The sequence below is a fragment of the Dromaius novaehollandiae genome, chromosome 2 (genome assembly GCF_036370855.1).
Source record: "Dromaius novaehollandiae isolate bDroNov1 chromosome 2, bDroNov1.hap1, whole genome shotgun sequence".
NCBI classification, from domain to species: Eukaryota; Metazoa; Chordata; class Aves; order Casuariiformes; family Dromaiidae; genus Dromaius; species Dromaius novaehollandiae.
The window spans coordinates 50534697-50558670 of NC_088099.1; the positions used below are offsets into that span (position 1 = coordinate 50534697).

A 23974-nucleotide genomic window follows, 5' to 3' on the forward strand; every position below is an offset into this window, starting at 1 on the left:
AAACCTTCCTGTCATGTTTCAAAGCTAATGGTTGTTGGTATTTAAAAATAAAAAGCAATGGCTGGAAGAAAGAAAAAAGGCTCTAACTAATTTTTAGGGTACCTGCATTAACAGCATGAAATGCTGGTGCTCTGTGCGTGGTTTTCCTACAGATGGTTAACACCCCCTCACAGGAATGTAGTCCTGTACCACCTTCCTGTACAACTGGAGGGGTATATTAATGAACAGAAAGGAGTTTCTATCAAAGATATATATTTTATCCCTGATGAAGGGCAGAAAGTTAAAAAGCCATTGGCCGATCAAACTTGTTAGAGTAATTTTGTACTACTGCATGTAATCATGCACCACCATCCAAAAGGGTTAAGGGCCTAAACTACCTGATTCCCTTTAAAAAAATGTAATTGTTTATAACCACATTATCTGGTCAAGCTAAAGCTGCTTTCTGAAGATCATGAACAATGTACAATCCTACTGTATTAGTCCACATCAATAAGCCTGGAGTTGTGACTTAAAGTCCATGTTTGCCTTGCTGATTAACTTTGTTACAGTCATTTTATAAGAAGTATTATTTACAATCTTGATTAATAATTATTACCAGCTAGAATATTTGAATGCAGTTTAATCTGTGGCTTATATCCAAAAAAGATTGCTTATGATGTAGCTAATGAATGACAATTAAAGTCAGGCCATGAATTGTACTGCAGAAAACAAATTAGAACTAACTTCTATTTCTAGCTGTGTCTTGTTAGAATTACTACTAAAATTTAAGGGTGGTTGAATTAAGCATGGCAGATAATTTAATCCTTTTTTCTGTTTGTGAATGATCTGTCAGTAATGAGTGGATTTTTATTATAATAAGTTATTGTTAGTATTTATAACACAGGCTTCATCCTTTTCAGTAGGATAAATAGCTTGTAAGAAGAGATTTGAGATACCAGCTTGTTTGTAAGCCATTCTATTATCATTCACTATCTGCCTCACATGAAAGTGCTGCTGTTACGTTTTGACTGTAATACTGAAAATGGGAAAGAGTAAAGCAGAAACTTTGAGAAGTCAGAGAGAGTCAATGTAAAGAGTCCAACACTGGCAGTGCTGGTGGAGAGCCCTCCTCCCAGCTACGGCACCGTGAGATGTGGCCTTCCTTCACCACAGAGATCAGACACAACCCATCACATACCGGCACATCTGCGGTAACTACTGCGTTCAGGGTTTGCACCCCGAATACAATGTATCTGCTGAGCCAAAGTGGTATTTAAAACACATTAATTTAAATGAATGCCCCCTCATGTTGTAGAAATTATGTTGATTAAAAAAATATTCTGACTGGCATTAATCTCATGGGAATTTGGAAATTCTAGAATAAGGATTATCGGTAACCAGTTCTTACTCAGTTTATCACTTTGTAACAATCCCAGTGACAGTTACAGAAATTTTGCTTGTTAGAGGTTGTATTTAGCCCAACACACATAAAGGTTTGGAGAAGTCTAAACATCACACATTCTTCACTGGATCCCTCCCACGCCAACCGCAATAGACTTGGACTGAGTGCGTTTAGGTTTATTCCTCCCTTCAGCTAGCCAAGACCACTCTGCGGACTGCCCGACCTCCTGCGTTTTACAGGGAAGCGTTATTTGTGGGCAGGCAGGACCTGAAGGACCGCATGTGGCAACATGTTCTGCGTGTTTCCTGACTGAAATGCACATAAATCCAAACAACAGAGAATAACTTTTGTTTTTTCTTTATGAATCAAGTCCGTGAAAAGGCATTCTTTTCCATAAATTGCTTTACTCTCTTTTATAATTTCTCTTGACAATAATTCTTGGTGAGTATGCAGATAACAACAACAAGGCAAGCTTAATATTCACTCAGACTTAATCAAATAGATCATATAGTCTTCATTTTACCCATTAAAATATTTTCATTTATAAAAATTAATCTAAATATAAATATTAACACTAAAGATTGAAATCACTTGATGACAAAATAATTCTTTGTGTGCTATAACATATGCTTTTATGATTTTTTTAAAACAGTAAATTATATCTTTGCACATATTTGGCACAATAAACATTTGTAAAAATTCAAATGCCTTATAGCAGGTGGGATTTTTTTTTCTTTTTTTCTTTTTTTTGCAATGGCTACACAGGTACACATTTTTCTGTCAAAGACTGAGTATTTTAACATTGTAACACAATAATAGTTGCTTTTCATGCCTCTTATGGAAAACATCCTATTCCAAACTTTGTTTAAATCACACTAACAGAACAAAAGCCAAAGAGTTATTCTATTAAAATTAGTCATTTCTGCATTGATATTACATACACAATATTAGTTAATATTATTAGACGAATATGTAGACCAACCACCATTAATGACATTTCATAACACGCATACCTGCAAAAACCAAAACCTGGGATGTATTGTATACACACATGAGAAAAGTCAAGGGAGGAGGAGACTGAATAGCAAAAACTTACTAGGCATCCTACTCTGTTTAATCTCCTTTGCTGGATTGCATATATAAATAAAATCCATTTTTATAGGTATACATATGTTAAACAGAGTGGGCCGAATTCTGCCCTCACATCTGTGCAAACCAATTCAAGAGAACTAATGTTGTATGGGAGTAGGAGAAGGCATAATTTCACCCAGAACAAACATACTGGGTCACATTATTGGCAGATTGAAATTCATTGAGGAGATAGAGCAATGCTTTTGTATTGTACCTAGGAAGATGGCTGTATTTATTCTGACAGTTCCTTACATATAATTGGACACCAACATAGTGACAAGCTAAAATTGAAATGTGGCTGATAAATTTGTAACTGGAACTCTTTTTCCACCTTTCCCATCCAACCGATCCTTACCTGCCCCACCAAATCCCAGCCTGGTCAAGAAATTTGCCAGATTTTACTCATGTCCCTTCTCCACAGCCCCAAACTGCCAAGAGGTCTGCCCAGGTACAGGCACTTGATGGTCCTGTTTCCAGACTTGCCGAGTGCCACGGGGCTAGGTGTAGTGGTGCCGCGAGGCGGTGGGGGAAGATGGGGGCTGCTTCCCTGCCGCATGATAAAACACACAAACTCTACTAAGCAACATTCAGAGGCAGCACAGGGAAAGGACTGGCTCTCCTCATCCCCTGGTACCCATCACCCTCAGGAGAGCTCATCACCAATTCTGAAAATCAGGTTACTCTCTTCTCCCAAAAGGACTGAAAATTTGGAATAAACTATTTTGGAGTCAGTCAGAAATTTTTCAGTGTTTCCTATCTTGAAATTTCTGTATAATTTAGTAACCATCCTCAAAAAAAGACATGAGGTCAAACAGCTGTATCCTCAGGGCTCTCTAGGTAGGACTGGAAAAGGACAGAGACATCTCAATCGAGAGGGAGGTGTTCTCTGATCTAGAGCTCCTTAACGCTGAGGGGGGGAATTTGTCAGCTCATATCCCCCTTCATAGCACATTTCACATCAACCCAGTCTGCATTTGGGTACCGACTCTGCATTCAGTTTATAAGATACAGGATACACTGGCCTATCATCTCCTCTACCTTCCTCCTTTGCATTCCCTAGAGCAAAAAGCAACACAAATTGGCAAGATCCTCCCCAAAGAGGAGGAGGGGGACACTCTATAACTGAGTCTTCCCAAGGGCTTTCCAGAGTTTGGCTTACCTTTTAAAGCACTCAAAAGTGAAAAAAGAAATTTTATTAATCGCAATCCAACTCACAGTGGCTCAGTCACAGCGAGTGCACGTGACACCAGCGACAATCCCCAGCTACTCTATGTTGGCTACAGAGGAGCAGAGGAAAAGACATCCAGGCTGCATTTGCCTGAATTTGCCTCCTCCTCAGAAAAGGTAAGAAACAGCAGAGGGGAATCTCCTCCAGGTCACACCCACCCTACAATGACCAGCAAGTCTGCAGAGATCTAATCTACAATCATTTTACTTTTTCCAATCTTAAAGATTTGGTCAGACTTTATTCTGAACTATAGTGTAGTTGGGCGCTGCTAAGCAGATGCTGCTGCTGAAAATAACAAGACATGCAAAAGTGTTAGTTTTGCAACACTGTTCAGATGTGCCCAGATGCCAGGATTACAACTCAACAGACCTCTGGTTCCAACGTGCTGCTTACTATCAATTCACAGTGCAACACGACATTCATGTTCCCCTCTGCTGCCAATAGCTAGCTCTGGAGCTAGAACATCATCTCTGCCAAACGGACCCTCAGTGCACAGAGAAGTCTTTGCCTGCAAACCTCACCCTGCAAACTTCCTCAAAACTTCCACTGACTCCCGGGGATCAGAGTTAGGTACATTGGTTCTCCACGCCCACCGAGCAGCTGAAAAGCAGTGCTCACTGCACAGAGTTGTTCTTATTGCTCGATAAGACAGATGCCTACATGAATAGTAAGAGGCCAGCAAATATGGATCACAGGTCTGCTTTGTTCTTTCTTTTGTATGAAACATTGGCCTATAATTATGACTAAGCGTACAAAAACATACTGCAGTTTAAAGACGACATACTTTAGTACAATCGATGGGGAGAAAAAGTGCATCTTAAAATGTGGAGCCTTGCTTTTGAAACTCAGCATCCTTTCTAGAGTCTTGTGAGAACTTTAAGGCAGAGTTTCCATTAGCAGACCACAATGCTGAAGACTTGGACAGCTTTCTCAGTGAGGTATCCAAACGAAGCCCTGTAACTGAGGCATTGTGGGTTCTTGAGGGTCCATTTTCAGTTGGACATACACAATGGCTGTTAAGTAAAGGCACTCTAGTGTACAGCCTTAGGCAGTGTGTTATTGGCAGTAGAGATGTATTAGTTTAGTACATCACAGCAGATCCTACAGCAGGTTCCTAGAATGGGGAGGAACAGGAAAGAAAAAAAAAATTAGCAAAATAGAGTACAAGCTTCCTAAAGCTTCTGGAGAGCCAGGTTCTCCCTCTCCTCCACCTGCCGCCCCATATATCTAGCAGCAGAATGCTTTGAGAGATTCGGCTTTTTTGTTTATACCTCTACAGCTTCTCCAGAATAAATGATTCACAGTTGTATGGTGAAACCTATCTGTTCAAACCCTGCAGAGCCAATGCATGGCCTATCTACTCCTTAAATTTTACCTAGGCTTCCTTTGAACACTTCTCAAAAATTAGTGAGATTCAAGGTAAGTCTCACCTGCTCAGTTTACACTGTGCAGTTGGTACTGCAAGAGTCTTGGACAGAAGTCTGAATTGCAGGAGACTATTAATTTATTTTTTATTTTTTACATAAGGGTAATACGTTCCTGGAAACCTGGCCGCTGGGATACATTCATACAGGCTGACATTCATAAATTAGGGGTTAGACTGACAGTACATATAAACAACTTTCAGGAACACAGTGCTGCTATACTACAGTATATAGCCAGACAGCTTCCAGGACACTGGTCATATTTGTTCAGAGCTGGCTCAACAGTCAGTCTCTAATCTTTTTCTCCAAAGTATTAGGAGAAGTTTGTGAAGATGCTGAAATGTACCTCCCTACATAAATACTGCTGTATCTCTCCCTACTGCTTTTAATGGCAGTTTTAAAAACATTTGTTATGATTTTACCATTAAGTCCTTGGCAGTGCTTTTCCTCTCTTTAGCTCTTTGTGTTAGAGATCCTTGGAGCATAAAGTTTCTGTTAAATGTTCTAACAGTGGTTACTGAAGAACTATCTATTTTTTCACCTGGAAAAAATACAGAAAGGGAGATTTTTCACATCATAGATTGAAGAAAATGTAATGATACTCCTGAAGAGTCATGGCTTCTGGAGAGATAAAACTTCCCCTAGGATATGGGGAAAGCTGGATTTAATTTAAATGAAAAACAGCAGGCTGTGATACTCCCAATTTATTTTAGTTTGATGCCATGCCAATCCGTGGAGTTACACAAGAGTAACACTAGAGCAACGCAAGTTGAATCAGACCCTACAATTGCCAGAGAGAATGCACTGCAGGGTAAAAACAGAGCAAACATCAAAAAAAAAGAGCACTATATATTATAAAACCAACTCACAGCCATACCCTAACATACCAGGAGCACTGCTGAGCCAAATAATACAGACTGAATTCAGTGGGCATGTTCTTTATGAAAACCCCTATGGGTTGCAGAGAGTGGCAACTGTCTATCGCTAATTAACACAGTACAACTGCTTGGGTCTCACAATCTAACTCCAGACTCTCCAAAGCATCAGCTTAACTTTCGCAGGACAAGCATTCAGCATTTCTTGTTTGCTTTTCCCCAGCCTTCTGCTTCTGCTCCTAGTAATCTGCCACTGTCACAACCTCCACCGAAAGAGAAAGTGGGGATGCTTTTTAATGTGCCAGATGGGTATTTTATTTTATAAAAGTACAATGGGAAATGAGGAGGGTGGACACACTTAGGCTTGCTCTGTTCATTTTATAACTTAATCCTTCCACTACTTTGCTGAACCATACATTATATTGAAACGTTTAAAGAGAGACTGTGAAATAATGTACTTAACAACTTCAGTGCACCTTTTATTGGTGGAGCTGGAAGTTTTCTCCTCTGCTGTCTTGATGTGTCTATTGTATGCATCTGTAAACAACACACACACATTACTCAACTCCATTACAGAAAAAGAGGTAGGATTTCCCCGTATTTTTGAATACTACATAATGTTCTGGCACCTGGTTTGTTTGCTTTTGATCCCGTTTCCTTGTCAGGCGAACACATGGAGCCACGTTCAAGCCTGCAACAGTGAGAGCTGATATTCTGCTCTCAATATCTGAAATCTTCAAAGAAAATAAAAAAGAGAGACAGACAGATGGGGAGGGGAAAAAAGAAGTTTTAAAATTACTATAGATGCCACTACTAAAATATATCCCTTCCCCACTCAATTCCTCTTTAATAAAAAAATATAAACGGCTGATTTCTTCAGCACTTCTGACACTTTGCTTTCCTGTATTCTTTAGTCCTGATGTCAAAAGGGGTTTTATTTGTCAGTAAAGATGATCACCAATCAGACGGAGTAAAAGAACAATCTAACCTACCGTGTGACTTCAAGGAAGAAGCACTTTACTCCTTTTGAGGAAAAAAAGAAAGGAGGAAAGAAAGTCCCCACATCTGCCATCTCCCAAATACCTTTAGCTATGTAATTCCAAGCTTATTCAAGCAGGGTTGTTCAAAACCTACATTCAAAAATACCACTTGGTGGAACAGATTTGCTAATTCCCAATTATTTCCAAGTTTTCTGCACATACAAAATAGATCCTCTGTCACAAATCCAAAACTTTGATCTTAAATAATTATGCTATAATTTTGGTGTATGCGCAAATAAACACAAACATGCACAAAGGCATGCCACACTATATCAAAACACTCAATGGAAAACAAATTGCTAGGAAAAACAAAAGACCCAAGTAAATGAGCATTTTGGGAGAAAGTAGGCTGATGCTGACACCAGTGGAAACAGATGTTGCCAAAAAGGAAAGAACAGTCAGAAAAGCCAGACTTTAGCTGCACATATAACTTGACTCCTAATTTATGACACCTGAAGCTGTGCAAAAAGGCTTCAACTGAATCAGTTGTGTACCACCTTCTCTGTCATCTTCCTCTTGTATCTCAGGCCTGTCTCCTCCCTCACTCCTCACCCCCATTTACATACTTACCATAAAATACTAATTGAAATCAGTAAGATCTCCTTGACAGTTTGATAAGGCGTCTAGTTCTGCAATGCACTTCAGACATCAGGCTAGATTCTGAGATCTTTGCTCAGTCCTAAACTGAGCATGATCCCACTGAGTAAGACAAGCAGGTACTTTCCTGCTAAAAAAGCCTGGCACAAGGATGTCAGAGTGCCTCGCTTGGTGCAAACTGGTCAGTGAAGTCCTTGAGAGCGAGGGCATAGCAGTGTGTGGAGGTTGTTATGACCCTAAGGTCTGGCAACGTTGCCCCTTTCAACTTTGTGCACCACGTCAGGAAGTTCTCCTCTGAGCCTCAGACTTTCCCGGACCCACTAGAGAGACCCTGGATTGCAGCTCACATGAACAGTGTCCTTCCATTCAGGACAGGTACTCCTTAGCAGCTAAAGCCCCAGGGAGACTGGGAAGTGCTAGGTCTGTGCTTTGCTCAGTGGCTCGCTGGCCTTGGCCTTTATCAGTAGAACAATGACACCAACATTGGTTTCTTTTATAAAGTGCTCTAAAATCTGCTGATTAGAAGAACTACATAAAGCTGTATTTATTGTTGTGTCTAACAACAGCCACATGTATGACACAGAGCGCACCACATGATCCACCTGGGAGCAAGGAGCAGGTATAGTTTTAGGATTACAGTATTAGAATTGAATAGACTGTTTCATTCTCACGTCTGAAAACAAGCTTGGGGAAGAAACAAACAAATATAGTACGTAGGGCTGCGCTGAGTTACACAGCACAGTTAAGCTTTGCTCAGCTCCTGTTAGGCAGTCACATATCCTTGGATTATCAGTTCACTGCAGTACAAGAGAACATTGAAAATAAGTGTGCACAGACAAAACACAAGCGCTAGGCAAGACAGTGTGAAACCTGCAGGTAGGGAGGCAGCCACGGTCCTCACCTGAAGCTCTGCGTGATGAACCTGGGCGGCTGCTGTGGCCACCTGATCTTCCAGCTCGGCCAGCTCCGATTCTGCAGTAACACTGCTGATCTTCCGTGCTGCATCCTCCAGGCTGTTCAGGTGCCCCTCCAGACCATACACAGCGCCGGCTGTCAAGTACACCTGCAGGGCCAAGGCAGGGAGAGCTGTCAGTCAGATTTCTGCTTTGTATGCATGGAGGTTTGACCAGACTGCATCTTCCACGAGCATCTTCCACTACAATTCCAAAACAGAATTTTTCCAGATTCACCACCACCAAAAAAAAAGCTGAAAAGTTTGCTTAAGGGTTTTTTGATATTTAATTTCATAACAAAAAGTGAAAGTCTGCAAGGAGGAGCAATAGCTCACATCACATATAAATTTGTGTTTATTAAAACATGCTCTCAAGGTCCTCTGACAATCAAAATCTGTGTAGGAATAACTATACAGCAGCATATGGATACTAACATTTAATAGAGTAACTGCTTGCAAGTGTAGCACAGTGAACTCCCTCCCATCCCTCTCTCACTCAAATCTACAGCAGCCACAACCTTTCCATCTCTGGAAGCTTTGGAGTGAATCAGTGAAGGGTCCATAGACTGGACCAGATAAGAGAGAATAACACACCCCATAATTTAGAAATCTTTCCTAAAAACACACAACTCTCTCTCTTCAGTAACATTTTCACCCACCTACAATGCCTCTGATAGCTGCAGGTAGAGGGTTTGTTTCTCATATCCCAGTGTAATAATTTATGGTGCATTGTGTTCTATGGGTTTCTTTTATTTCATGAAGAAATCTAAAATACGCAGCTGGATGGAGGTCCACACTTTACAGAAGAGAGTAACTTACAAAACACTGGCCCTCAAGTGCTATGTTTAAAACCAACCCTGTGAAAATACTGCACATTCTGCCTATTTCTTAGATAGCCAAGAGACTGTTGTATGATGCTGGTAACAGGACAGTGGAAAGGAAATACAGATTCTGATTTTCCCCAGTGGCAGCCTCTCTTATTCTGGTAGCTGTAAAGACTGTGGTGCTACAAAGCTACTAAGGAATTAAATATATTCTGTGGCTAACTTCACGGTTCCAGGGGCAAGCAAACAGGATCTGAAGAAGATGCTTGAGTCTTCACTTCATGCACATTTCCCACTCAAGGCATTAGATCTGCCCATGACTCCTAGATGCTGCAGTCCTTGTAACAGTTCTTGAGATCATTTCTAGTCATGCTGTGACTTCATGGATCAAAAGCGATGGAGAACAACTAGAGTAAGATTTAACTCTTTCTTAATCACTTTTTATTATTTTTTGTTTTTATTATTTTTTCTTAATTGTTTACAAAAGATTTTTTGCTGTGCTTCAATCATTTCAGTGCATAAATTATATATATTTTTTCAAGTGCATGACTTTGCAAAGAAGCTAATGCACTACATCTAATATGAACTACCTCTCAGAAGAGGACAATCTTTAACTGCAAGGATAAAGTCCGTGAGAAATGTACCTAGAATGAATAAGTGACCTGATTTAATGTCTCTGTTGAAGTACCTGAGACACAAGTGGGCCTTATAATTAACATTCTGATTTAAATAAAAATTACTCCTTCCATTCATTTCAATGATACTTCTTTGCGGGGTCAGGGGCAGAGGTCTGAGAGGGGAAATGTTTGGGAGCAGACAAGGTTTGGAGGGGTAGGATGTGGGCTGGAAAGCAACCCAAGCAGGGCTCGGAGATCTGAGCTCAAAAAAGTGGGGGGTGAGAGAACCCTGGGAATCGCGGGGCAGGTGGGAGGTCTCTGGAGGACAGGCCCTGTGCCAGGAGGGCTTGCCATTGCCACAAGGTATCTCCCAAAAGGCCCCTAGCCTGGGGCTGTTGTGGGAGGGGATTTCTGCGACACAGACTGGTTTTAGCCAGGAAAAAGAGATTCCGGTTTGGAAAATTTTCAGGGGGCTAAAGGAGAACAGGATCTATTTTCGTGAATTGATCAGGATGTTATAATGGGACAGCCTGGATTCCTATGAGATCTTTAAAAGCTCCTAATGAAGGGAAAATCATCAAAATATAATCAGTTAAATGTGGAGAGACGAGAAAATCAAAAGTTACAAGTACACTGACTCCATTAAGTGGATGCATAAAAACTCCCAGTGAACAGTGACTTCTCTCAGTGATTCAGCATTAGATCTTCCCTTCTGATGACAGGTACTCCTGTGAAAGGATGGAAGATGTGAACATGGCCAAATGAATGTTTGTGTAATTCTACTTCTCCAGTCTGCTCTTTTTAAGAGGACAGCAGAGCGCTCTGGGTCCTGGGATGCCCAGCGCAGTATGGGCACATTGGGGAAGCGTGGGTGGAGGAAGAGCTCCTCTTTCTTGTCTAGGTGACTCAAGACCTGCTCTCTCTGCTTGTCCTTGCAATAATAAGGCTGTGCTGAGACTTGGAGATGTGTAGCTTCAACAAGGCATGGTGCAGCTGCAAAACTATTGAGATCCTAGGGGATTAAGTTAATTTTTAAGAGAGGGATTCTAAAATTACATATGAAACCAAACACATCCATCTCCTCTTTCCCCAAATGTTTTGAAGTACACATCTAAAGAAAAGGGATGAGCACTCCTTTAAAATAAGTATTCTTTGCTCTGTTTATGTATTTATTTTATTTAAATAACACAAAGTTAATTCTGAACATCCACTGATGCTGCCTAAACACCCTCCCGTTTCAGTCGCGCGCACACACACACACACTCGACAATTTCACACACTGAGTCACGTTCTTACGTTTTCTTCCAGTGTGGTGAGCTGCTCGTCGAGTCTGGCGGGGTCGGTCCCTAACGGGAATGTCCCCGTCCCGCTGTCGTGGAGGTCAGCTGGGAAATCACAGGGACCTGTGGACTCTGCTATCAGTTCCTCAGTGGCATTGATGACTTTTAGGACCTCTGTAGATATGTTGCAGAGAGAGACAGCAGAGTACTTCTGTTTTGTTACGAGAGTAGACAGGGAAAACAACAGCATTAAGTTAGCACAGGGGGGCAATATGCAAAATACCTTGCTTGTAGCTGTAGCTTTTAAACACGCTAAAACAGTACACCTAGCTAGCTGCCATGAATGGACACAAGAACTCTGTAACGAAAAGTGGCTGTGTTGGAATCTACTTCCCCTTTCCTGTCCTTTTTCCCATATGCACACTGATACAGCACCCAAAATAACATACACACACAGATCTCCCACAACACAATTTCTAGCAGACGGCTGAAATGATCAGGTTCAAATCTTATCCCAAATGAGCACAGACATACCCAGCTTTAAAATCAAAGTCAGCTAGATTTGTCTATTTTTGAAAAAGCATTTAAAACAGATTTTTAAAACACAATCTTCTTTTTTTTTGCATGGGCAGACAGATGTGGAACCATCCATCTCCGTATCTAGAGAAGCTACCAGATGGCAGCCACAGAAAAGAGAAAGCAATCTTCAGCAGCCCTATGAGAAGAGTAGTTTACAAAGATGCTTGCTATGAATTGACAGTCCCAAAAAAGAAAGGGCTATCATTTGTATTCTGAATGTTTTTGAATTTCAATTCAACATTTTAAAAATATTTATTAAATAAATTATTTCAAATAGCAAGGAAAAGCATGCAGCTTTATCCAGCCCTTCTCCCCAACCCTTTTTAACTCTAAATCTTATCAGTGTTCCTGATCTGTAAATTTTTATCAGTGGTCCTGATTCTGATGATTCTTACAAAGGCTTTAGGCTTCAGGACAACTGCTCTGCCAGCAATAAAATTTCATCTGAGGTACCCTCAGGCATCACATTCAACATCCAAACTAGACAGCTTGGAGATTGATCCCAAACTAGTTAAGTCAATAGAAATACTGTCACTGAATTCATGTGGAATATCTTCAATGCTGCTTTGCCTATAAGGAAGTGATGGAAAGCTCAAATATAAATTTAATTAATTCCCCAACCTGCAAATACTTATGCATGTGAATTAGGGGCCTATGCATGGGTAAATTTTTCCACAAACAAAATATCTGCAGAATCAAAACTGAGGAAACAGACAGTCTCTGGATTCTATACAGTAAATTTTGTAGTAAGGAAAAGTGTAACTGGCTAAAAATGTCTTTAAGAACAAAAGCCTATTATTTTAAAACTACATTAATCAATATGTCAGCTGGTCTACTTATAGTGGATATAGCAGAAATAAAGTTCCTTTGTTTCACAAAAACTCTAGTGGCTTTACCTGGAAAACCTCTTTTATCATATCTTTCCTGTATTTATCTGTTCATTTATATGATAGATAAGACTTTTACTGAAAAACTGCACTTCTTTGGCAGTGTGTGCTGAACAGTTGTAAACCGATACACGAAGGCATCTTATAGCACTGTTATTCCTTTGAATTACAAGAAATAATTAGATACATGAGATTAAAGAGAATGATAACAAAGCAAGTATAGTATGCTACAGCACACAGATCTTTAGCTTGTTACAAAAGCCAAATCAGTCCTGAGCAAGTAAGCATAGGACTCTGTTACCAAGAACAAATACTTGAACCCCATAAATAGCCTACTGTTTTTTCCATTTATTTTCACAAGTGCCAATTAGGTTAAAAACAGATCAATAATTTTATAGGATGGAGGCAGAAATCAATGTTACTTTGTTTTATTATTTGCTTTTACAAGTACCTATTTCTTATTCAGTTCTATGAGTAGTGACCAAAAAAGGATAGAGGCCAGACACTACATTGTTTTCATCATCTTTACTGATATATGTTCTGCATTTTAAGGAATTGTAGCCTGAATTTCGTGTTATTTCTTAAAAATTTGTATCCTTTAATGCTAATAACAGATTTCTAAAAAGGATTAACTTAAATTAGAAAAAGGTGCTCTTATCCCAGAATATGAGAATTCATATTGGCATTTATTACAGAACAGTTATCACAGAACAGGTTTTTCTTTTTCCTGGTAAAGTGTTCTGTGATAGGAAGCTTTATGAAATCAAAATTTCAAGGAAAATACTGTACCTCCTCAACATGTACCTGATTGGGGGGGGGGGGGGGGGGAAGAAGTTCAACAGGCAAGAAATACGATTTTTAGGATCTTCTAGAATTCTGACATAAGTCCTTAGTGGCAGATATTTGACTTTTAAAACCACGGATTCGCTTCACCCTGAATGTAGTACAAGGCAGCTAGATGAATGTTCATAAAGCATCTGCATCAATGAATGTATCTTGATCCTGGCCTGTTGGTATCTTTTCCTTGGATCAGAGTATACCTGAAAAGTAGACCTCCCCAAACTTAAGAGTAAAAGCAATATTTCAAAGGATTTAAATTTAAACTTTGTGAAAGCTTCCTGCTAAGGATATTTGGCACTTGGCTTTGCCCTGGCCTGTGTTTTACAGAGAAGCAAGAAGACATTAACGTCTGCCAAAGGGAGGCACAAAAACAACACGCGGGGAGTCTGGGGGTTCTTAAATTGGGTAAAATTGTCTACTCAATTAATGGTTTTGCATATATTTCTATCTGTTCTTTAGCAACTGTTAAAAGCTGTTCAAACAGCTCATGTTCCCGAAACATGTTCCGGTTTGCAAACTGAGTGGGGTGGAAAAATAATACTGGAGAAATAATTATTTAACATGTGTGAGAAAAAAACCTGTCCTGAAGTTTTTGTATGACAAGTACTTGTTCTGTGTTCATGGTGGGCCCCTAGGGCTTTTCCCCCAGCAGCTGCCAGAAAGAGGTGTTATCAGAGAGCCAAGCCACGCTAGGCATAAAGGGAAGATCCTGTGTGTGAATTCCTATCGGACATGGGGAGAGTGACCCCTAACCAGCCGTTTACACGGGTCCCAGAGCTGCAAACCTCAATGTGCAGAACAACAGTGTTTATGGCAGAGCCACAAGATCAATCTCCTTAAACGAACCAGCAAAAGAAAGAAGCAGACTAAAAGCTTCCCACAGCCCTCTCCCCTCCCCGCAACCACCCACGTCACACTTAGAAGTTATGAGGTTCTCTAAAAATTGCCTAAAATTCAGACACACGCACACCAAAATCATGCTGGTAGGTGGACATTTCAGATTGCTATAAAGGGCCCTCGGCTGTCTCATTTATCCTGCCCTTGCAGGAAAGGTCACTGTTAACACCTACAAGGGATTCAAAGAGACAGCTCTAATGCCTTGATGAAGTCTCACCCTCTGTCTTGCCAAGCAGTCAAAGAACTAATAAGGATGTGATTGACACACAAAGCAATCTCTATAACAAACATCTAGCGCAGTATAACTAAGCATAACCATTCTTCTGGAAACACTGGGATGCATCCTGATTTCAGTGATGCTAACGTACATCTGGCTTACCACCACCTGTCTCAAATGAAATCAGTGCAGCTGCTCCAAATCTGAATGTTTGCACTGGTTATTAGAATCTATTTCCCTACTGAATCTGAGACTAAGCGTTTAATGGAATAAGGAAAACATACTTTTTATGATAATTAGTGCTCATGCTTACAAAGACATTAAAGACACAAACAAAAGGGCATGCTCAATTTCTTGAGTTCTTTGTGGAAGAGTTTTAAAACTAATGAAAATATACATATACTGATATGCGTGCATGTATGTGTATATACAGAATATGATAAACACAGCATGTTGTGAGACATCTTTCCTGTCATTTCTATGTGTGTTTGGACTGACAAAGGATTCCTGTTTTGCTGAAGATAACATTTCAGTGGTCTAAGCTAGCTCTTAATGAACTTCAGCCATTTCCCTTCTCTTGAGCTGCCGCAGCTGGTATTTCTTTCGTTTTTATTAAGGGTGATACACTGAGACTGCTTTGTAGAACAGTATTTGCATCCTTGCACAAAAGCTAATGAGTAACAGAAATAAAGCAGGATGAGAAAACTGAAGCAACACAAGTGATCGGACTGCTGAGAGTGGGTGAGCAACATGTCCTTCTATGTATCCCAGCAGCCCACAACATCTCTGCATCAAGTTTCTGCTCATGAACATCATTTACTTTATGATGAATGTTCTTAATGCAGTTAAGTGACCCCAGAAGTCTTCTCCATCACTTGCACTATTTTTTTCTCCACATTTTACTCAGCCATTAGTATCTTCCCTTTTTGCTACCATAATATTATGCTATCATTAGGATCTATTAAACTGGCACTGGAGGCAGTGGCATGCTGTTCAATAGAGAACAGGTCACATCAATAGTCAGATCAAGAATTAGAGCAAGGGAAGTTTGCATCACTAGCAGCCCTGACAGCATTGACGTGTCCTTGATCACTTGTAGTACAATCGTTACTTGCTCCATTCTCAAGGCGCTGTATCATGCTCCCGGTGGCGTGCAGGTTTCTCAATCAATATCCCTCATCCTCTTCTTGTGGGGGCTTAGGGGAGGTTGGGGAGAAGTTTCTCTTTGCTTCTGGTTGATTCATCTTTTCAGAGTAACTGGACTGAATCCAGACTTGACGAAAACAACAGAAACCAAAACTGCTCTCCCACCACACAAACTTTGCACTGGACAGCTTTGAGAAGGCCCTGAAAAACCTATCAAAACTCCCTCTTCCGCACAGGTAAGCAAGATCTTGGCCACTGGCCAATTCACACTGTGGGACAAACAGAGCCATCAATGAAGAACCACCAACAGCAGTCTTCACTCTAGTCTTCGCATGACCTAAAACTGAGCCCTAACTGCTCTATACCACAGACACTGGGAAAGAAAGTTAACATTTGCCTTGATATCTGATGAAAGACAAGTCTACTCCGATAAACCATGGCACTGAGGAAGGACTCTACTGTGCAAGCTTGAGACTTGCCTTAAACATCAGTATCTTCATCTATGGGTGCTTGCTTAGAGAAAGCAAGCTATTGGCTTACAGAGTGAGCTCTTCTATAGATGTTGTCCGAAGTATGACATGGAGAGATGTAGTCTCTCTTTTCAATTATGCTAGATATTTCTCAACATTAGATTTTAACTAATGAATGCAATCCACTGTTCTAATGTAATTATAGATATTATCACTAATTATTTGTAACACTTGGTTTCTACAGACAAGTTTCCTACAATTATGAGGAAGGACTTTATTCTTTCAAGAGATGAAATAATATGGTCCAAGTTGGAAATGGAAATATTTCTTAAGTCTCAAAATCCACATGAGATTCTATAAATATATCTGTAATGGACATAGGCTTATGACATTGCACAAATAGAAAAATATTTTTTAAAAGATCATCCTTAAAGAAAACTAAGATCTAACAAGTGATTAAAATACAAACGATAAAACTTGACTCTGAGAGTAAGGAAGAAAAATAAAGCTGAGAGGGGGATTGTTTTCTTGAACTAATCACCAACCATTGACGCAAAAAAGTGGTTCTATTTTATGACTGAGAGAATCATACAAAATTAATTTGCTTACTCTTATATGAGAGATGTTAAAAATTTTAAAATACAAGGATGTTAAAAATTGTAAAATACAAGGTAAGCATTATCTGCTTGTGATGATTATTGAAAGCAGCCAAGAGAATGTGACCTGATATTTCCAAGAAAATACTCTGAGTTTGGGAACTCTGCTTGGGAAATGGGGAAACCTCAACATCACTTTATAGCATCTCTTACTATGTAAGAGATGTAAGAAAACACAAGACAAAATAAAGTGCTCTCACCTGCTGCAATACAGTAGATAAAAACTGCAGCTTTAAATGAAGATCAAAAGCCTTTTGTTTTTCCTAGATAGTGGGAAAGCAGTTAAATAGAAAGGCAGAAAAGATATGTTAACATCTACACAGGTTAACATTTATATAGGTTCAGACTTAGAATTTGGGGATGAACAGCAAGGATAAAGAAGCTCATAAAGTTTTGATATTACACACATTACTAAAATATTTAAAATAAAACAATGCCTAAGTGATTTTTGTTTGTGGGATTTAAAATAACAAATCTCATTAAAACAGACACTGCAAAATGACACGATATTTTTATGAAATGAAACAAATGAGAAATAATGATTTCCATCATCCCAAAACAAAGTGGCACTAGCAGTAGAAGTAGACTTCTGCAGCAGTGTGAAGAAAAAGAAGAGCCTGCTGTAGCTACAATTTTTCCCTCTACATGATTGCATTTTGGATACTGCATGTTTCCAGTCACAAAAGGGTCAGTACCTCACTTGTGCCACAGTCAGATGCTCATGTCAGAAACAGCTGGGCTGACTTAACATGTCTTGTGCCAAATCACTTCCTACTGTTTGCTGTCATCTCTCTCCTAGAGTTCACTGCTCCAAAAGGAACAAGTGAAACCCTTCATATTACCACTCTCCAGTGCCAAGTCAGCAGGCTTACCTTAATCCCTCTAATTTATTTAAGTCTATTTAAACTAAACTGACTGGTTTTGCCCTGAAGTAATGACACACCACAGTTACCCTGTTGGCTGTGCTGTGACAGAAGTAACATCCAGCTGAGAAGCAGCACTTTCTTGAAGCTCTTCCAGCTAGATCTGAAAGAGCTCATGTGTCACTGCCAAGTCTCTGGGCTGCTCATAAAAAAAAGACAAGATAATAACAACTTTTTTGTTACAGTCTCTATTTTCTTCCATTTTGTTTCAGCAGCATACACTATTATTTTTTGATTTTCTGCAACTGTATCTGTAAAATGGCTTTTACATTTACTTGCTAAGTAAATAAATCTTTGGTAAGAAGACAACTAAATGAGATTCCCATTTCATGCATGCTGGACAGGGTTGGCTTGGGCATGCATGGACTTGAGTATCGTATCTCAGATTAAATCTGAGTCTTGTTTACAAAGGTGTTGCATTCCCTATGTGAAGCCAGCTGAATATCTCACATTTTCTGCACCTTTCCAGGTGGATGCAGTGGGGGTTTGATCCAGTTGCTTAAACATAGACAGATGAGGTGCAGTTTGAAACAGCTCAAAGTATCTGAGGACTTCCAAACAGGGCTGTCATATATAACATGGGACCTGGGAGATATATGTTTCCTTCGGACCAGCAGCTTAAGGCCATGTGCGATACCCTAGGATATCTCAGACAGACTAGGCAGCCATACTTATGCAATGCTATTGAGCCCCAAAGGTATCAGAATTGGAGGAACACAAACATCATTGCTCATTTTTAAAAATAACTTTTTTTTTAATTTTTATGGTCTTAAAGCAACTGGATTTCTTGAAACCAAAGATTCGTATTTTGGCAAAATAAACCCAGGGCCAACTTAATTCTCCATAGTAAATACTAATAAATAATAGTAAATACTTGAGGGAAATCTATTGAATGGGATTTGTGTCCAGCAATTACTTAACTCTCAGTTTAAAACTGAACACATGCTTGAATGCTTGGCTGAATTGACAATATAAACTTTGGATCCATTAGCCCAGTATGAAGAATTAAATTTCATGCCTCTTTTAGAAAAACAAGCCATTGTTTCACCATCCTTGACCAAAATCCCTTTCCCCTATTGTCATTCAGTATCCTGTGGATAGATTAGCTGCAGTTCTTAAACGTTAAGGATCGTATTTTACAATGCTGCATATGTTCAGTTTTCAATTCTGAACTTCAGAAGGCTACCTAGATAATTAACATCTTAATAACAAAAGCCATGGCCTACCAAAATTCAAGAATGAGTGTCTTGCATATAAAAATGTGAAACAACATATATATACACATACACAAATATATCTTCTGAGTTTTGTCAGCCCAGGAAGATATGTCATTGTATTACACAGTTCAGTTTTCTTAGGATAACAGTAGCAATGTAAAAGGCTACTATACTATATAAAATCTCCTTGTTTAAGTGAGCTACGGGGTTCTAGCCCATTCGGGAACTTTTATTTAGTCATTTATGAGGCTTGCAGGCCTACAAAGCTGGATAGCATTTTGCTATAAAACCCTGCCCAGATGAACAAACCAACCAAAATTTTCAGGAGTTCCTCAGCAACATTTTCAGCTCAGGAAGTTGCAAGATAACAGTCAACAGAAACTACTACACCTTCTTGTGAGGACAGAGTATGCACTGGTACAAACTATTAACAGTTCATTAATAAACTATTAAGTAAAACGCAGTCAACAGGAGACATAAGCTCTCTCTCCTTGTAATGTTGCTGTTACAACACTGCAGCCATCCATACTGTGATGCTTTAACAGGTCTGTGAAACACAGGAGGGATCACCACCCTATGGATGTTCACTGCCATCAAGTAGCTTCGGACATCTACTTAATGGGCCATCTGCCTAAAAAGTAGAAAATAAGACTGAAACTGAGTGAAGCCACTCACTCACATTCACAAGAACAAATGTCTCCTGTTCCACAGCCTCTGGGTCCCTGGAAGAAGGAGCTATTCTTCAGCTACATAAAGGCCATAAGTGTATTTCTCTCCGGCAACCAAGTCCCATAAGCCCCCCCTTGCCTAATCATCCCTGATGGGCCCTAGCCACCATCTCCGTGACCAGCCGCCAGCACGGCCACCAACAAGCATGCCACACCAGGGAGCTGGCTAACTCTTCTGCTGAGGAAAAATGCACCCACACCCAGAGCTACAGGCTATTTCTCTCACTAAGGAGAGGTTCCAGTTAGATTTTCTAACAAATTTCAATCTCATCATACTGGTAGCCGAAATGTGCTGCTTTACCTGGTGAAAAATGGAGTAGTGAGTAAGATGTACTCTCTCAAAATAAAGAATACAGGCCTCTGGTGCAAATAAATACACATGAAGATGATACTGGTAGTTCACATTTGCCCCAAAACAAAGGTTTATAAAACCTAAGATGAGTAAAATGTTTCCAGAAAATGAAGGCATAAATATTTTATAGAATAATAGTATTCACACTATCAGGGGACTTGGATGTTTCACATAGGGAAGAGGACCTCACTGTGCTACTTAACAGACTTGCTTACAGGTTGTCATCCAGAAATTCATGTAATAAGACCAATAGAAAACTGAAGGATTTAAACATAGTATGACTAAGCCTGGGTTGTAAGATTTTCTGAACAGAGGTTCATGCATAAAAGGATTAAAGGAAATTCCTTAAGCAGACAGCAAGTCGAACACTGAGCATCAAGACAATGCAAAGAGGAGAGAAAATGAATGTTACTAGTGAAGTTTAACTCATTTGCTCATTTTCTTATCTTAAACAAAAAGCACAAAAATAGAAGCAAAAAGAGAAATGCAGGTAAAGCTTTAAAAATTATTTCTGTTTTCATGCTACATGGGTCAATTTAAAAAAAAGAATAGCCTCTGCAATTTTTGCAGATAACAATATCTCTATAATGTAGTTTATGATAAAGTGTTCACAATGATAGATTGTATTCAAACTGCCACATTTACTTAGATGCCACTGAAATTGCTTTCTAGAAAGTATTTCTGGAGTCTACTGTGAAATATAGTCCTAGCCTATTCATCTTCACAAAAATATTAAAGGAGACAAAGAGAAAAGAGAGCAAGAGCTAAATATATCCCATTTATCATGCTTGGCACTCTTATTATCGTTAAGAAACTCTCCAAGGGATTTACATTTTTCTTTTTTATTTAAGTATTTGGTTAGAGTTTTAGTGGAAAAAAATGGGGGAAAAATGTAAGGCTTAAGAACTGTGCAGATCACTGTGCTTAAAGTGAAAACCTACAAGATGTTTCACTATCACAAAAGTCGCACAATGTGATCATGGTTTGTTCACAGCAGAAACCTCGAGGGTCCAAGGCTAACTCCAGCCTCAACACACAGCTCTCTGTGGCCTTTCATGACACAGCAGAGACAGGTAGGCTTCTCAGGGAACTGCACACCCCTGAAAGACCATGAACTACTTCTGTAGCTTAATAAACACGAAAGATTTTCTATAAAACCAAGCCTGCTGTAAGCTTACATTCATTTGAGAGAGCTGCAAACCTCCATAAGACCATTTTAGGTGACCACAAACTTAGAAATGTCAAAAATGACTGCACTGAAGTCCTCAGGGTATTTAAGTCTAAGACACAAAATTAACCTGTGTTAATTAATACCCACCTAAATCTTCAGTAACCCACATAAAATGAATAACAAATTCAAAGATCAGCATTTTCAAATTTGTACCTTAAAGCTAGGCATATAACTATAAAGCTCAGCTTGAGGAGAAAAGAACTGAGAACACATAAATGCCCCACTTGAGCTAATTCTCCACTGAATACTTGGGGTGCGCCAATTCCTGCAGTGGATATAAATCTTAAAACAGCTAATGCCCCTTTTCAAGCACGAGCTCAACATGGGATTATATGAGATTCCCAGCTTCTATAAAAGAAAGGAGTCCAGACTTTGAAAGGTATAGACATGTCAGATTTTCATAAGCACTAGGTACCTAATTTCCAAGAAGATAGATGTTACTGGAAATCTTATCCTATGGCCAAGTGTACTGTAATTAGAAATTCCCAGTGACTTGAAGTTACTTATGTGTTCCAGAATAAAGCTTGAAAATAGGAGCACTAAAAGTTAGGGGGGAAAAAAAAGCAGCAAATAAAACTCATCAAGTGTACATCACTAAGCATACATATTGACTCTTAAGATAACCACTTGATTTTTGAGGACCTGATTCTTCCCTTCTGGGAAGCTGGGACTAGCAATACTGAGGATATTTTTAGCACACATTCCCTTTCCTGATTTGTCTTTGTGAAATAAAGTTTCTGAAAGAGCCCACTGTTAAAGTAAAGATGACTAAAATACAGTGTCTGATCTACTTTCAGAAGCTCAAAGCAGACTGTAGACACCTGAACTCTCATTCTAGTTCCCCAGAATTAGTGCTTGTGTATGCTCAATGTGAAACTTGATGCCCGGGTCAGAACTCTGGGTCTCTAGCTGAGAATGTTAAGTGCTAATATGAAAGATCAGTAATTCCCTAAACATGTATTCTTCAAAAAATGAGACATCTTAAAGAGGCATCAAATTGGGACATCCAGTTTTTGAGGCATCTGAAATCACCTGTTTCCTGAAAATACTGTTTTCTGTACTTATATCCATTGAGACACTTCATCTACTAATTTTAAAGTTATTGCATATGTTTTATGCATTTAGATAGCTCTTCATATTTTAGGTTACCGAAGCCACAACTGGCAACATACACTGTCATCTTCAGTATCTCATTGTAAGATGTTGGTCAGCCACCTTACCAAAGAGAAGCCACACGTCAGAAGATTTTAAATTGCTTTTAAGGACAACTGTCGAGAATAAGAATGAAAGTACACTGCTTGTTTCTCTATAGCTTGAACAAGTTCCACCATCAATTCCTCTGAAGCATGACCATGAATAGCATTGGGATATTTTGGTTTCTTTACTACAGACAGAAAGAATAAATACTGCAGCCACGAATGACTAAGACTCTTTTTTCCAACCAAGAACAATAAAGAATTAAGAACTCCGGGCATTTGCTTTTTTCTGGACAGGATATGTGTTTTATTTTTTTAAGCAGACAATCAATACTACTTTGTAGACTCATGAAAATGAATAAATACAACACAAACTACAGATTTGTCCCAATGGGTGGGAAATAATTCTGCATTTCGCATGTCTGGCACAATTCTTTTGAGAACATGATTCTGAGTGGCCTCCGGTCAGTCTATTCCTGGCACCTTTCTCAGGCACTTATCAAATGTCTGAAGCCTGGCTGTACGACAGGAAAATCTCACCTACCTAATATAACTGCTCAGCCCTAATACTGTCACCAGAGAGAGGTAGGAGTTTCCAAAGACCTGTGGAAGGAGAGCCAATCTGCTTATTTAAGTTTCCAAAGACCTGTGGAAGGAGAGCCAATCTGCTTATTTAAGCATTTCTTCTTTTCCACTGATTACACAATTGGGGAATTTCATCAAGTAGTTTTAAGCCAAAGATCTATCACCTCCATTCAGAAAAAGGGGAACCAGTTGGAAACATAAGAACAAGGAAGGAAGACAAAACAACAGCTACGTTAGTGTAACCATCTGCAGGTAAGAATACATATGAGCAAGGGGAGGGAGGTTTGAGGATACCCCTAGGAGGAGGTGGTTTGAAGCCATGTCCTCAGACTGTCTTAAGTAAGGGCACTCTCCATCCTTCCTGTAGAAAATGGGACATTCACCTTGGGCAGCAAAGTCAATTGGGTTTGGGTCCTTGCTTCCAGGAGGATTTCTGTCTCAGTAAGTGACAGTCTAATACAAGTTGTGCACACACATGACCAGTGCTGCCCCTTGCTAGTCAAGCACCCTTATCCTTCAGATCCACTTAGGCTTATTCTTGTCTGCTGTGTGCCTTGATTCACCTCTTGGTGTCTTGACTGCACAGCGGCTCTGCTTTGATGGGGAGTGTGGACAACACTCTAATGGGAAATCTGTTCTTCATCATTTGATGAAGAATATAAATGAATATAAAGAACTACTATACCAGAAGGTGGAAGCAG

The 23974-nt window shown here is 39.6% G+C and overlaps 1 protein-coding gene across 4 annotated transcripts in view; it reads right to left on the reverse strand.

Moving 5' to 3' along the window:
* Positions 1 to 1722: 1722 nt before the first annotated feature.
* Positions 1723 to 23974, reverse strand: part of MYRIP (myosin VIIA and Rab interacting protein) — a 236885-nt gene continuing 214633 nt past the window's right edge. For 3 of the 4 annotated variants that reach the window (XM_026094089.2, XM_064506442.1, XM_064506444.1), the window contains 6 exons: positions 11366 to 11560; positions 8578 to 8739; positions 6669 to 6773; positions 6516 to 6576; positions 5587 to 5705; positions 1723 to 4854 (listed from right to left, as the gene is read on the reverse strand). In XM_026094089.2, coding sequence (XP_025949874.1) covers positions 4822 to 4854; positions 5587 to 5705; positions 6516 to 6576; positions 6669 to 6773; positions 8578 to 8739; positions 11366 to 11560 — 675 coding nt within the window. In that variant the 3' untranslated portion in view covers positions 1723 to 4821. The remainder of the gene's footprint in view (positions 4855 to 5586; positions 5706 to 6515; positions 6577 to 6668; positions 6774 to 8577; positions 8740 to 11365; positions 11561 to 23974) is intronic. The other variant, XM_064506443.1, reaches the window with a different exon arrangement.